At 38.3% G+C, this 15,180-nt stretch overlaps 1 protein-coding gene across 1 annotated transcript; it reads left to right on the top strand.

The window, feature by feature from the left end:
* The first annotated feature begins 58 nt into the window (after positions 1-58).
* On the top strand, positions 59-13,594 carry chrnb3a (cholinergic receptor nicotinic beta 3 subunit a). The gene is made up of 8 exons (XM_057843191.1): positions 59-401; positions 8,043-8,194; positions 9,204-9,248; positions 9,733-9,842; positions 9,939-10,452; positions 12,370-12,560; positions 12,678-12,876; positions 13,040-13,594. Exons 1-8 carry the CDS (start codon positions 341-343, stop codon positions 13,169-13,171), a joined length of 1,404 nt encoding a protein of 467 aa, XP_057699174.1. The 5' UTR covers positions 59-340; the 3' UTR covers positions 13,172-13,594.
* Positions 13,595-15,180: the final 1,586 nt, after the last annotated feature.

The raw sequence follows: 15,180 nt of genomic DNA, 5'->3' as shown, positions 1-15,180 counted from the left end.
ACTCCCCTCCCTCGACAAACATTTATTCATTTTAATTTCTATTGGGCAGGATACAAATTTGCACTCTCATCTCTCTTTTAGCGGGGCAGCCACTTTTTCCCTCTTTCCCATCCACCTCCTCCCCCTCTGAAATCAGACAGTCGCAAAGAGATGCCGGGTTATTTTAGAGTTGGCACAAGCGGCATAGAGCGTCTGCAAAACATTGGAGCGACGACGCGGTTCTCGCTGCGCTCGTTATTGGATTTATACTGAACGTCCAAAGGCATCGATAAAACTACAACGCTGCGGTAAAATGGTTTGAAATCGGGGGATTTACTGTATCAAGCTGATCAAACAGACGATGAAGTTTGTGCTGTCCGTGTTGTGGTTGCTCCTGACCCTAAACGAGGTTGTTGTGCAAGGTAAGAAAGCACATGCACGGGATTTTAAAATGTGATGTCTATATTAGACTAATACTTTTTTGTTTACGTATTCCTGGGTCTTTTTATTTTTTATTAAATAATAAATACATTTATTTCATCAACAATATGACCAAACTGCGTCATATTATTAAACTCTACCCCCCTGCTCCTAATTGTATTAATCAGCGCGGTGCTACATTTTATATACATTATATTATTTGCACCTCTCTGACCTTAAAATTGGAAGCATAATACTGTATAATTTTTTGTGCACAATGTTGTACTAAACCGCGTGTTTCCTGACTGACTAGTACCAAGGGCATAACGACAAGATCATTTTTTAATGAGACAAAACCATCATAAATATTATGGAGGTATTTTAGCTGTATAGAACAGCCAAAGGGGGGTGTGTGTTTTTTGTGTGTCAACTAGTTAATGTCACTTTAAAGTTTCTTTACATTACAGTTGGACTGTAGTAGTCTACAAGAAGTAACTTCATTTCACCATATATGTTCCACAAAAATGGTTTTCTAAAAATTTACATGGTTAATTATCAGCAAGTTATGTGTTTTGCGAAGTGATTTTTATCTATCTTTAAGATAATCCTAACTAAAAACACTAACTTGATGTCGCCTTGCTAAGTTTAAAACATGTTCATTTCCGAATTAGTGACGTTTTGAACATACATGCATCCCAATTTCCCTCAAAATATCAAGAAAGCAGATGGTAACAATGACGAAGGTGACAATGCCACAATTTCACAATTAGGAGGGGTAAGGGTTTAACACTTATTGTCATGTATATACTGTACACATGAACACACATTTTAAACGCATACCCGTCATGTAGTCTGGGCTGCATAAAACACCTTCTGGCAAGCACGCCAATATGTTATAAATTAACCCCCCACCCCGCCACACACACATAGCTAGCACCCAATCAATATGCTGTCCTTCTACTGTAGATGAAAGAGGGTGATGTATATTTATTTGCAGCCATTTTTCCCGTTTACTCAGGCTGCCACAAACAATTATTTGATAGTCAAGTAATGACTGGCAAGATGTTGACATTTCAGACAGCAGGCAAGCGAAGAGGCAGATTAGAGGGAGTTGGGAATAACAAAGCACTCAACAACATCGATCTGCTGTTAAACTAAATGCTGACTATTTTGATCATAGAAGTAATCGGGATTGGTCAACTTGGGAACCCCGTTGTTTACTGAGATTTTTAAATCAATACTGGATTCAGAAGTAGCAGTACGTTACAGAAAGTAGCATAGCATAGCATTATGCAGGTGCATTTTTTGTATGCGATACAAGAGCTGATGCAATGGGATGAAATGCATCAGAGAATAAAATAAGCAATTTTCCATTATTATACACACAAACAAATAGAGACTGTACCACATCTTTGAATATGTCCTGTATTTACAGTGTGCATGATATTTTGCCAATTTACGCAAAGATACAGTTGTGAAGTGATCAATTACATGATGAATTGAGGCGGAATTTAGCTGGGAACTATTTGAGGGCGCTGAGTTAACTGAATTAAAAAGTTTTCAAATAAGACAGAACAATACCAAAATCCACCCCTAAAACTACTAACATTCACAAAATTCTCAAATAAAATTCGAAAAATCTGAGATTGGCTGGCAACCAGACCAAGGTGTCCCAGTTAATTCAATTCAATTCAATTCAATTCAATTTTATTTGTATAGCCCTCAATCACAACAGAAGTCTCAAAGGGCTTTATAGAAGCAATATGATACATGATTAGAAATGAAGCAACAAAGATGAATAGATACAGTTCAAGTCCTGGGTATCCCCTATCCTTAAGACCCTCCATGCCGGCAAGGAAAAACTCCATAAACTCCAGAGTCAATTGGGAGAAAAATGAGAAACCTCGGGGAGTACCACAGTCAGGAGAGATCCACTCCCAGGACGGATAGACAGGAACCCCAGAACTGCTAATGGGAATTAGCAAGCGAAGTTATAGTCCGTAAAAATACAGTGGAGTAAAGGAGCAAGAAGAGGTCCCTCTAGTCAGATGAGACGGGGGTAGCAGCGAGGACGTCTGTCCAGCCAGGGGTCCGGACAGTCAGGAGGCTGCAGCTGAAAAATAGCCCCTCCCCAGAGGGGAGGGGGGAAAGGGGACACCGGGTGACTAGTGATGAAGAGACTAGACAACTAAATATTAACATTGGAAAATAGAAATAAAGTAAGACAAGTGGTAGGTAGAGTAAGAAAAGGAGATAGATAGTTACATTTGCCATGCTCTACATGATTCTCATTAAGGATGTGAGAACATATCGAAATGGTGATGCATCACGATACTTTGTATCCCAAAAGGTTATTGATATGTTCCTGCTAAGAATAAATATATCAGTTTTAAAAGGTGTGACTGTTTAGGGGAAATGAAGGAACGAGAAGGCTGCTACCAAAATCTTCCACTTGAATAGTGTCAGTGTTAGCTCGTTGGCTGCCATTGGCAGCGTTATACATTATGTCCAATCCATTTTGATGTCCATTTGACGTCTAACGCAGTCAATGGCACTGAAACAGAGCATTCACAACCAGTCTTCACGTTTTGGAAGCGTTTATAGGTCACTTCATGTTCATTTTAGGGCCTTTACTGGTCATTTCCTATTTATTTTGAGTCGCTTCCTATTCATCTGGGGGCATTCCTGGGTAATTCCTGTTCAGAAACCCAATACCCAATATCAGGAAATGAGCTGTAAATGCCCCAAAATGTACAAGAAATGACCCAAAAATGCTCAAAATCAACAGGAAGTGACCAAAATAAATATATTGTATATTTTACAATGATTTCTTGACCCATACATACATTTGCAGCAGCAGTTTCAGCAGTGAAGCCCAGATTTCTCTCTCCCCAGCCACTTCATCCAGCTCTTCTTGTGGGATCCCTAGGCGTTCCCAGGCCAGCCGGGAGACAGTCCTCCCAGTGTGTCCTGGGGGCGGCCTCCTCCCAGTGTGATGTGCCCGAAACACCCCACCAGGGAGGCGCCCCGGAGGCATCCTGATCAGATACCCAAGACACCACATCTGGCTCCTCTCGATGCGGAGGAGCAGCGGCTCTGCTCCGAGTCCCTCCTGTATGACCGAGCTTCTCACCTTATCTCAAAGGGAGAGTCCGGACACTCTACGGAGGAAGCTAATTTCGGCCGCTTGTATCCGGGATTTTTTTCTTTCGGTCACGACCCACAGCTCGTGATCATAAGTGAGGGTAGGAACGTAGATCGACCGGTCAACAGAGAGCTTCCCCTTTTGGCTCAGCTCCCTCTTCACCACGACGGACAGATGCAGAGTCTGCACCGATCCTCCTGTCAATCTCCCGTTCCATTTTTCCGTCACTCGTGAGCAAGATCCTGAGATACTTTATCTCCTCCACTTGGGGAAGGACCTCATCCCTGACCCGAAGAGGGCATTCCACCTTTTCCCGACTGAGGACCATGGTCTCGGATTTGGAGGTGCTGATTCTCATCCCAACAGCTTCACACTCGGCTGCGAACGGTTCCAGTGAGAGTTGAAGGTCACGGCTTGATGAAGCCAACGACACTACATCATCTGCAAAAAGCACAGATGCAGTACTGAGGCCACCAAACTGGACCCCCTCAACTGCACCTAGATATTCTGTCCATTAAAGTTATGAACAGAAACCAATGGATTTCCTGACCCGTTTCGATCATTGTTGTATCGTCATATTGTGAGATAATCATTATCGTGAGCCTTGCATTGCAAATCGTATCATATCATGATCTACCCAGAGGTTCCAACCCACACTTCTCATGATGCCAAACAAGAATGTAGAAAAACGAAAAAAAAACATCCTTGTCGCACCCAGCCTCCACTGGGAGTCAAACTGTCTCACACTTGGCTTATCAGCTCCCTCCACTCCTCATCTGCTGATGCGTGTTTGTTGCTTTGGATGCATTAAGAGACGCTGATGTCCTACATTATCATGTTGAAGATTTAGAGCTGTCAGGTTGCTGATTTACTATGGTGTGCTTTGTCCTGTGACATCAGGATAATTACCCCACTGTGCAGCTAGCCTAGTGAATCCAACTGTTAGCTGCTTGAGAGCAACAGTGAAGATGTTGCTAGTAACAACAGCCACAATGATTGAACAAACAAAACAATAGAACTAACTCAATCACAATCAGACACATGGACTCTATACAGTATTGTTACATCCATAACAGCCAATGCAAAAGTTGTTTGCTATGTGATATGGTAGCAGTAGTGTAGCCAGGAAGGAAAAGTATAACAATATTCCCTGGGTTCTGTGGCTTTGTCTCACCTGCAAAGCCTTTTTAATGTTACCATAAATGTTTGTTTGAACTGGTATGCTCTTTGGGATTATCTGGAGACAGTGTGCTAGATTAGATGGGAACGACTCCAGCTCCTCTGCGACCTTTGTCCTTAACAAGTGCTAAAGAAAATAATTAGATGAAAGGTGTCTGGATAGGAAAACCCAGACCCCCAAAAATTATTAGAGTGGAACGCCAAGGACCAGTCCTTCTGTAGTTAAAGGATGACATTACGATCTGTTTTTTGTCTGTAACTGTCAGTTTGAGAAAGCTGGTGTCTCTAAGAGGAAGCAGTCTTCCTTTACCGGTTGTCTCTTGCGCAGCTTGAGCGTCACTCTTTGTGACTGCTATGTTTCGTGCATGACTTCACTGAGCAACTCGGAGCTCTGCTCTCCTCCTCTGGCAATGATTCTGTCTTAGGTGATCATGTCAGCATGATGATTTTTTCTGCCTTGGTATCTTAGACACATCCACTCGGCCATGACCAGCTGTCACAGTTGACACGTTGGTTCTGTTTGCCTGGCACTTCCTCTCAACATCTTCCCCTCTGCCTGTGAGATTAGTGAAAGATACTTTATTATTTTTTATTATTATTATTTTTTTTTTGCATGAAGGTAATTTTTTGGGGTGTTTTACATACGTATAATGGTGCAGGGTAAAGAACGAGGGGTTACCTATTAAGACTAATGCAGTAATTTGAGTAAATAATTCAATGTGCATTAATAGTTGTAGTACCTAAGATCAGTGGCCCCCAACCTTTTTTGCACCACGGACCGGTGTGAAGTGGACCTTTTTTTCACGGACCGGCAATGTGTGGCAGAAAAATATCAGTAAATATGAAATAACATTACAGGGCTAAAAACGAATATTAAGTGCAGGGAAAATGTAACTCACCAATGCTGAATCAACCTTTTTTAACAGTGCCCTCTCCTAAAACTTACTAAAACTAAGACAGCGATTATCCTTGATAGCAGGCATAATGAGTTCTTCTCCAATCGTGAAAGGTTTCTTGGCTTTGGCAATACGGTGGGCCATGAGGTATGCTGCTCTCAGTATATTCGCTTTTGTTGCCTCATTTGCTAGCTTTGGCCAAAGATTATGCAGAATGGACTTGGTTGTAGGCTCCTCTTCTGGCTCAGCTTTTCCCCGCAAAAAAGCTGTCCAAATTTGTCTGGTTTTCAGTCATCTTTGCTAACGTGTGGGTTTATTATTTACAGGAACAAATCTGATGCGCCTATGTCATGAATCGAGGACAAGTGCACATAGATATAAAAATCGATGCTAGATGCTAGCACAAATGGATTTCAATGACGACTGCCTATGCCAGTTTTGTGATTATATCTATTGACTAATCCGAGCAAAAAGACCAGAAGTACCCCATCCGCCATTGCTTGGGGTAAGCCATCAGGAGCTAACATTACTGTTTACATTGACTGACGCTGGGCTGCTATAGGTGTGCAAACACCCCAGTAATGGCGGCCAACTACTAGAGGACGACGTACACAAATCTACTTAGATTAGTTAATAGAGTAGACAGGCATATTGATGTTTCAAGAGGCACACACCAGAATGTGGTTGTTAACAAAATTATTTATTATTTCTCTGCGGCCCAATGGCAAATGCGCCATGGACCGGTACCGGTCCCCTGCCTGGTGGTTGAGGCACTGCCTTGGAGGACTTACTTTACTGTAATGACTGTAGTAAGGCAAACAGTCTTAACATTTAAGAGGTAAGTTAGAATATCAAAAATTAACATTGTAGACATCAATAAAATATTTCTAACTGTTTTTTATTCATGTTTTATATTTCATTCAAAATATGTGTAACATTGATTGGTCGGTGCATATTAAATTCAGTCGAGTTTATTTTAGTTAACGAATGAATAGAATAGACTTTCTTTGTCATTATACATAGTACAATGAGATTAAAAGTAGCAACTGAAATAACAAAAACTAAAACTGAAAAAAAATCATAATATAAAATAAAAATAAGAACAAAGATCACGAAAATACCAATAACTTCACTATAATAAAAGTGAAAATGTCTTTCCTTTTGTCTTTGTCACTTAATTTCATTCATGAACTTCAAGTAAGGTCTAAAACTGCAATTCTGTTACTCTTTACCCATGTGACTTGTACATTTTTTCTACACAAGAAATCACAAAAAAAAATAAAATAAAATAAACTACTACTCAAATTAAACACTATATTTCATTCAAAATATGTGTAACATTGATTGGTCCGTGTATATTAAATTCAGTCTAGTTTATTTTAGTTAACGAATGAATAGAATAGACTTTCTTTGTCATTATACGTAGTACAATGAGATTAAAAGTAGCAACTGAAATAACAAAAACTAAAACTGAAAAAAAATCATTATATAAAATAAAAATAAGAACAAACATCACAAAAATACCAATAACTTCACTATAATAAAAGTGAAATGTCTTTCCTTTTGTCTTTCTCACTTAATTTCATTCATGAACTTCAAGAAAGGTCTAAAACTGCAATTCTGTTACTCTTTACCCATGTGACTTGTAAATTTTTTCTACACAAGAAATAACACAAAAAAAATTAACTACTACGCAAATTAAACACTATATTTCATTCAAAATATGTGTAACATTGATTGGTCGGTGTATATTAAATTCAGTCTAGTTTATTTTAGTTAACGAATGAATAGAATAGACTTTCTTTGTCATTATACGTAGTACAATGAGATTAAAAGTAGCAACTGAAATAAAAACTAAAACTGAAAAAAAATCATTATATAAAATAAAAATAAGAACAAACATCACAAAAATACTCTTTACCCATGTGACTTGTAAATTTTTTCTACACAAGAAATAACAAAAAAAAAAACTTAACTACTACTCAAATTAAACTTCATCCATCCCCTCTCAACTGACAGGCGGCAATCAAACCCGGGCCTCCACAATGGCTGCGGGGCACTTACACCACTGAGCAACCACCCAAAACAAAATTAAAATTAACTAATAATCAAATAAATGAATAAAAAAACAAATTTCTTGTACTAATAAACTGATAAAAACTAAATGAATTTGAAAAATAAAAGTCACAAAGAAATAAGGATGAACTACAGTACTGTATAGTGAACTACTACAACTTTGATCTTGTCTAGTCAAAATTGAATCCCGGATACTATATATATAATGCCATTTTGGCTCGGGGAAAATAAAAAGAATCAATTAAAGATATCTTGAACCTGACATCTAAAATGGCTGACAATAGATAGAATAGTAATGAATAGGAAATCATCTTGCTTTTTATTCGTTTTTCTTTCTGTGATTACAGCTCAGGATGACTTTGTGTCGCTGGCCGAGTTGGAGGATTCGTTATTGAGGAACCTTTTCCGAGGTTACCAGAAGTGGGTTCGGCCTGTGAAACATGCCAATGACACCATTACTGTGCGATTTGGGTTGAAGATCTCCCAACTGGTGGACGTGGTGAGTATTCAAGACATGCAATTCAATGTGGCATGAACAGTAAAACGGAATAGATTTATCAATCATTTTTGATCAAGATAAATAATTTATTAATCTCCTTGTCTTCAAGTTGTATTTCAGCATGAATAATCCAGCTAAAATGGCATTCAAAAGAAATCAATTTGAATAACTTTTTGCCTGAAAGTATTTGGCTAACTTTAACTATCTATAAACATCAAAGAGTGACCCCCCCCCTCCGCCCCCCCAGAATCTGACAAAAACAAACATAATATGACTTTGTCAAAACCTAGTATCATGTCAGTGAGTGCAGTCAAAGAAAAATACAACCAATCATAATCACAGTGTTGACCCGAGTTTGATGAAAATGACACATAAATACGAGGTATTTCACTCAAAGCTAAGCATGACATGAATCATAAGAATGGCAGGCAAGAGCTGAGCTAGCCTGTTATACAGTATTTAGCGAGGTCAAATGAATGGGGTCATACGTAAAGAGGATAGAAGTAAGGGGGACGAGAAGTGGGGTGAAGAGGTTACAAAATAAGGAGGAATACCTCTGAAGGGAGAGAAATAGAAAGCAGGGAAAGGGTTAACAATTTTTTTTTTTTTTTTTTTAAAGAGAGATGAGGCTATTAGGTCCCTTTTATCATGTACACATTATTTCACACACAATACAGAAAAATGCAGATTGGACTAACTACTACACACAATATATATACACAATGTTACACATGCAGTCAAAAACATCGGACTCTATAATTTGCTCCTTCCGTCGAGCTTCTTGGCCTGACTTGTTTTTCTCTTGTGGGACTAATGAGGCTGCAGCTTCCAGTGATAGTGTTCTAGTACATTTTATTTTGTAATTTTGTTACTCCTCATTTGTATGGCCTCCAGAAATCTCTATCCTGCAAGCAGCTTTGCTTTGGCTCTCATGTCCATATTGAATTTGTGTGTTTTTTTATTTTTATTTATTTAGTATAAATAAATATTTTTCCTTTTGTTTAAACAGGATGAGAAAAACCAACTGATGACTACAAATGTCTGGCTTTGGCAGGTACAAACCAGCCTAAATAAACTCAGTTTCGTGTAAAGACATCTTTGTCATATTGTCTTTTCAATATGTAATTTATTGATGAAATTGTACTCAATCTTTTGGTGGAGCTGTATGAATAATTTATACAAACAGCAACCAAGTAAATAGAGAACCCCCTTTTTTTTTTTTTTTTTTACAGTGCAAACATCACTTTATGGTTCGAAATCAAATAACAGCTCAAACCATAATTAAGATTGTTAGATTATTTACAGTATAACATGAAGTTATCTTGTATGTTTAATTGCTACAATGACACTCAGAATCTATTTCAATCAACCACACAAGCTTCTGTCTTAACTTCAGAGAATGGGAAAAAACATTCAGTGGAATGTCAGTAGTCAAACACAAATAACTAACACCACAGTTTAAGAGTGAAGATATTCTAACTTGTGGTTACAGTACATGGTTATAACAATGTTAGTTTATCATGTATTAATTTTTTAAGGAATGGGTTGATGTCAAGCTAAAGTGGAATCCGGATGAATATGGCGGTATTACATCCCTCCGAGTACCTTCTGAGACAATATGGCTGCCAGATATTGTTCTTTATGAAAAGTGAGTGACAAAAAATACCTGTATACTCTTCTGCCTCCGTCCTGCCATTATGGTATTGTACATATTTCTTTGTTCCCTTTTCTTATCATTTCTCAGTGCGGACGGTCGCTTTGAGGGTTCCCTGATGACTAAAGCCATTGTTCGGTGGGATGGGTCGATCACGTGGACTCCACCTGCCAGCTACAAGTCCTCTTGCACCATGGATGTCACTTTCTTTCCCTTTGACCGCCAAAACTGCTCAATGAAGTTTGGCTCATGGACTTATGATGGAAACATGGTTGATTTGGTTCTAGTAGATAATTATGTGGACCGCAAAGACTTTTTTGACAATGGCGAGTGGGAAATCCTCAGTGCAACGGGGACAAGGGGAAGCAGGAGGGATGGGGTATACTGGTACCCCTTTGTAACTTATTCCTTCATCCTCAAGAGGTTGCCCTTGTTCTACACCCTCTTCCTAATCATCCCATGCCTCGGTTTGTCCTTTCTTACTGTGCTGGTCTTCTATCTACCATCAGATGAAGGAGAGAAACTTTCCCTTTCCACATCTGTGTTGGTGTCACTCACTGTCTTCCTCCTGGTCATCGAGGAAATTATCCCTTCATCCTCAAAGGTAGACTGACTGAAGGAAATTGGCTGATAAAAATGCAAAATGTCAAATTCCGTGTTCACTTTTTTCACATGGTCAGCCTAGTTGAAGCTTTAATTACCTTTTGCCCACGAGACCTGAGTATAAGTGACACATTTTTTCAAAATGTTCACATCAGAAAGTATGGTCCCTGAATTTTAATTAGCATCCTTTAAACAGTCCCCCCCCTTTAATTCAATAACATATTTCTTACTTACCTCTTTAAGCCTTAATAGCAGTGGCGGTTTTAGGGGTAGGGCAACAGGGGCACTGGCCCCACATATAATTTGAACTGCCCCTGAGCTGCCCCTGCTGCCATTTTGCACAAAGCATGGCAATCGGCGAATCTTTCTTTTCTGAAGTTTTTCTAGAGTATGTAAATATTAATGCTTCTTTTCGTGTTTAAAGTGGATTTTCAAAAGAGTGATTAAAATGACTGTTCTATTGTATCCTTACTTGTACTTGTATGATTAAATAAAAATTATTATAAACTTTAATGGTTCATCTTTGCTTAACAAGATTTTTTTACCACGACATGCAGGATAAACTGCGTATTGCCTTTTTGACCAAAACAAAAACACTGAACAAAGATGGCAGAGACACTTGGCCCCTGAGGGTTACATGTGGCCCCTTCTTGGCTCCTGTTACAGAAAACTCCTAGAACCGCCACTGCCTATAGAGATCTGCATCTAATCCAGCGCTTCTCAATTATTTTCTGTTACGCCCCCACTAGGAAGACGTAAACGTTTCGCGCCCCCCCCCCAACTCCACCGTCACTGTAAATAGTATCATTTGTCAATAAACATATTATAAGTACACCTCTACATAACGTATTTTTAATATCAAAGGGAAAAAACTCATATAGATAAACTTACAAACGTATAACTTTATTAACATTGTTTTGTTTGAACAGAAAAGACTTAAAGCGCATCAATTTGCCTAAACTAAAAAAAAAAAAGAAAAAAGTCAAATCCAAACTGTAAAAATACACTAAAGGTACATTTTCTGACCATCTGATACTGAAAAAAAAAAAAAAAATAATAAAAAAATAAATTCAAATTGATTTAGCAACATTGACTCATGAGGACAATTTACCAAACAGTTTGACCTAAAAAACAAAAAATAATAGAACAAAAACGACAGTGTCAATTGGCAGAGGAACCTTTTTAATTTTTGCTGCAGGCAGCTCCTTCACTATGGTGTGGGGTTATTTTGCATTGACCAACTTGGTATGCCACTTAATATGATGTGAACAGTGCTTGTTGGTTTACTGATGTAACACTGACAAAGTAGGACGATTGTTGGCAGTATTCGGCACGTTTTTGATTTCGGTCTAATAATTTTAAGTGATGTCTTAATTGATTTGGCTTCCTGCTGTCTGTTGCAAATATTTTTAGACACAGTAAACAGGCTGGTCTTTCTTCGTCTCTCACTGTATTCAAAGCCAAAAGCCAAATGCTACATACGCTTTGTCACATTTCCCTGTCTTAGCTATTCATATCTCCAGCACTCTTTGCTGTGTGCTGTTTGGTTAAAAAATGTGCACACTCTGAAAATGAGAGCACCACTGCCACCCACTGAGTGAATGTGCAATCACACTTTATTCTAGTATGGCAAAAAAGTATGTTCCCCGAGGTCACATGCGCCACCCCCGGCATAGCTCTGCGCCCTTCTGGGGGCCCTGCCCCAATATTTGGAAGTACTGAGCTAATCAATGACAGTCTATTGTGACATAGACATAACAGCATCACTATGAGAACAAATTTAAATGAGACTTGTACCCATCATTTTATTGTAATAAAAGGAACCATTTCAACAACCCATCCCTACATGTAATGAAATACCAGCTTTAATTGAATTCAGAATGTTCCCTTATCTATCTTTCTTTCTCTTTCCCCCCAGGTGATCCCATTAATTGGAGAATACTTGCTATTTATTATGATTTTTGTCACTTTCTCCATTATCGTAACTGTCTTCGTCATTAATGTCCATCACCGCTCCTCTGCCACCTACCACCCCATGGCCCCATGGGTGAAGACCCTCTTCCTTGAGAGACTGCCCAAGCTGCTGTGCATGCGTGGGCATACCGACAGGTAAAAACCAAACAAACAAGCAAAAAAGCACTTAGGGTAATGTTGACATGCATAAAATAGAATGTACTGTAATTGTGGCATACATTGTTTGCAGTTTTTAAATTTTTATTTTTATAGATACCACTACTCCGATGCAGAGATAAATATCCCTGAGGTGAAGGCTCGTATTGGAAGAAAGGGGACTCATGGACATCAGACGACTACTCTGGGAGGGAAAGAAGAGGAAAATCAAGCCTGGGTTGCCATGCTGGAGAAGGCCACCCATTCTGTTCGCTACATCAGTCGTCACATCCGAAAGGAGCATTTCATCCGTGAGGTCTGTACTTTTGGTGGATAATTTAGCAAAATTGCCATATTGTTTATAGCCACTCATGATCTGTTTCATCAATCATGCCATTTGTTGAATAACTCACGCTACAGCATCAAGAATAATACATAATTTCAGAGAAATATTTGCTATACTCTTTTTATTATTACAGGTTGTACAAGACTGGAAGTTTGTGGCTCAGGTGCTGGATAGAATCTTCCTGTGGGCCTTCCTCACTGTATCAATATTAGGAACAGTCCTCATCTTCACACCAGCCCTGCAGATGTACCTCAGCTCACCTTAATTTCAATAACATATACAGTATGTACTTGCAGATATCATTTGGTGCATCTTTCAATCAAAAAGCATTCATACACGTTTTAGAAGTAAGTTGAAACCACGACCTTGTAACTCCAATTACTATATATGGTAAATACGTGCACATAAGCGCTTCATAAATGTAATGTATTAAATATCATAAATCAAGATGATTTTTTTGTTCCCAATATCCTACAGCATGCTTTAAAGGAGGATTTCACGCAATAGTCTGTACTTGCAGCATATTTGAATAAGAATGTCTAATGTAATAAATGAATATGTGAATTTTATTAATCGCTTCAAAATGCTTGATGGCTGTAATTGTGCAAAATGACCACTAAGCGGCAGCAAATACAACTTCTTATGGGATTCCTTTTTCCTCATCAAGTGCCTGATCAACAATATATCTTTTACCAATAAAACATTGACTAGCACCAGCGCACCCTACCAATGATTTTTCAATCACAACTCTACTCAGGGTTGTCTAAATTATATTCTTTTTCAAACTGACACATAATGTGTTGTATATTAGGTATATAATCCCTCTTTAAAATGTTCTAAAACGTGTCGAACTGCAACCCTTTTTGCATTAAATAGATTGTTCAAAGTACAATATGGTGCCATCGTTAGTGCCATGTCTTTTCTCCAGTTTTATCCTCCAGGTTCTAATGCTAAAATACAAAATTGTGCTCACATGCAGGAGCTCAAGACGAGAAAGGCTATGGACGAACGTTAACGCTTTGTTAAATGTATAATTAATTTGATAAAAATTTAACTTATCTATCCCATTAGTCTTTACATCTTATTCGCGTTGTGCTCAAGCTCACACTGTCACAGGCTGAGACCTTTCCTAGACCATTAATCATCGAGAACAAGACTTAAGTAACATTTTGAAAAGACCAGACTGAAAAAAGAACAGAAAACAAGAATACATTTTTCATGCATTGTAGCATATTTTTTATTTTTTAACAGTTTATCCTAAAATGCTTTGGTACGTTTCTCAGATTTGAATTGAAATTCTGAAAACTACTTGTTCAGTCCTCACAGTGTGTCTCACAAATAGCAAAACAACATGGATTACCTGCAAAAGCCAGTTTTTTGTGTGCAAAATACATAGTCTATCGCTCAAAATTAAATTTCTGCGTAAATGCACTGGAAAAAAAAAAGCCACTTCTAAAACGAGTACAAAATAACGTGAAATGAGATAAAATTTGCTTATAACAAAAACATTTTGCCAATTGAACAAGCAATTTTTGTCGTGGTAAAAATTCGTAACACTAGAAGTCCCAGAGAATTCTTGTACTCCTAATAGTCCCAAGCAATGGCCGATTTGGCCTCTACCCCGGAAAAACCCAGAGGTGGCCAAAATGACCCAAGTGCTTTTGAATTGGAAAGTCGTTGTCCGACAGACAAGAGCCATTCATATATGGGAATATTAGGAGTGTTTGTCTTGGGGAAAGGCCGATTCGGCTTTAGCTGGGTTTTCTAGTGTTAAAATAAGACATCCATTCAGGATGAATGAGATCTTGAAACTAGTAATATTTTACCAGTTCAACGAGATCTTGAAACTAGTTATATTTCTCTAGTTCATCCTGAATGGATGTCTTATTTTAAGAATTCTTAGCAAGACAAAAATTGCTTTTTCCATTGGCAGAATTTTCTTACTTGTTATAAGCAAATCTTATCTATTTTCAAATATTTTTTTTTACTTGTTTTAGAAGTGGCATTTTTTACAGTGTGAACATGTCAGTGCTGTAAGAATGACAAGTCCTTTTTTCATTGTGTACAGACAAGACAGTCAAATTGTTTAGTCATGCTCTCAATTGAACAGTTACTCTGGTGGAAGTATGGATGAAGTTTGAAGTTTGGATGAAGATTGCAAGTTACACCTTTGTGTGTGGGAGATTGATTGCAAGAGACTGGACAAGATTCAGTTAACACTTTTACTGTTTTTACAATTGCTTGACAGAACATGTCACAGCGATACATAACGCA

This window comes from Corythoichthys intestinalis, chromosome 8, assembly GCF_030265065.1.
Source record: "Corythoichthys intestinalis isolate RoL2023-P3 chromosome 8, ASM3026506v1, whole genome shotgun sequence".
Taxonomy (NCBI): domain Eukaryota; kingdom Metazoa; phylum Chordata; class Actinopteri; order Syngnathiformes; family Syngnathidae; genus Corythoichthys; species Corythoichthys intestinalis.
Note: the sequence above shows the minus strand (reverse complement) of the source record. Positions and strands in the feature narration are given on the sequence as shown.

Excerpts from the sequence above, each read along its gene's own strand:
- chrnb3a (XM_057843191.1), top strand. The coding sequence starts at position 341 with ATGAAGTTTGTGCTGTCCGTGTTGTGGTTGCTCCTGACCCTAAACGAG. Across the intron at positions 402-8,042 it reads AAACGAGGTTGTTGTGCAAG|CTCAGGATGACTTTGTGTCG; the intron begins GTAAGAAAGCAC and ends CTGTGATTACAG. Across the intron at positions 12,877-13,039 it reads AGGAGCATTTCATCCGTGAG|GTTGTACAAGACTGGAAGTT; the intron begins GTCTGTACTTTT and ends TTATTATTACAG.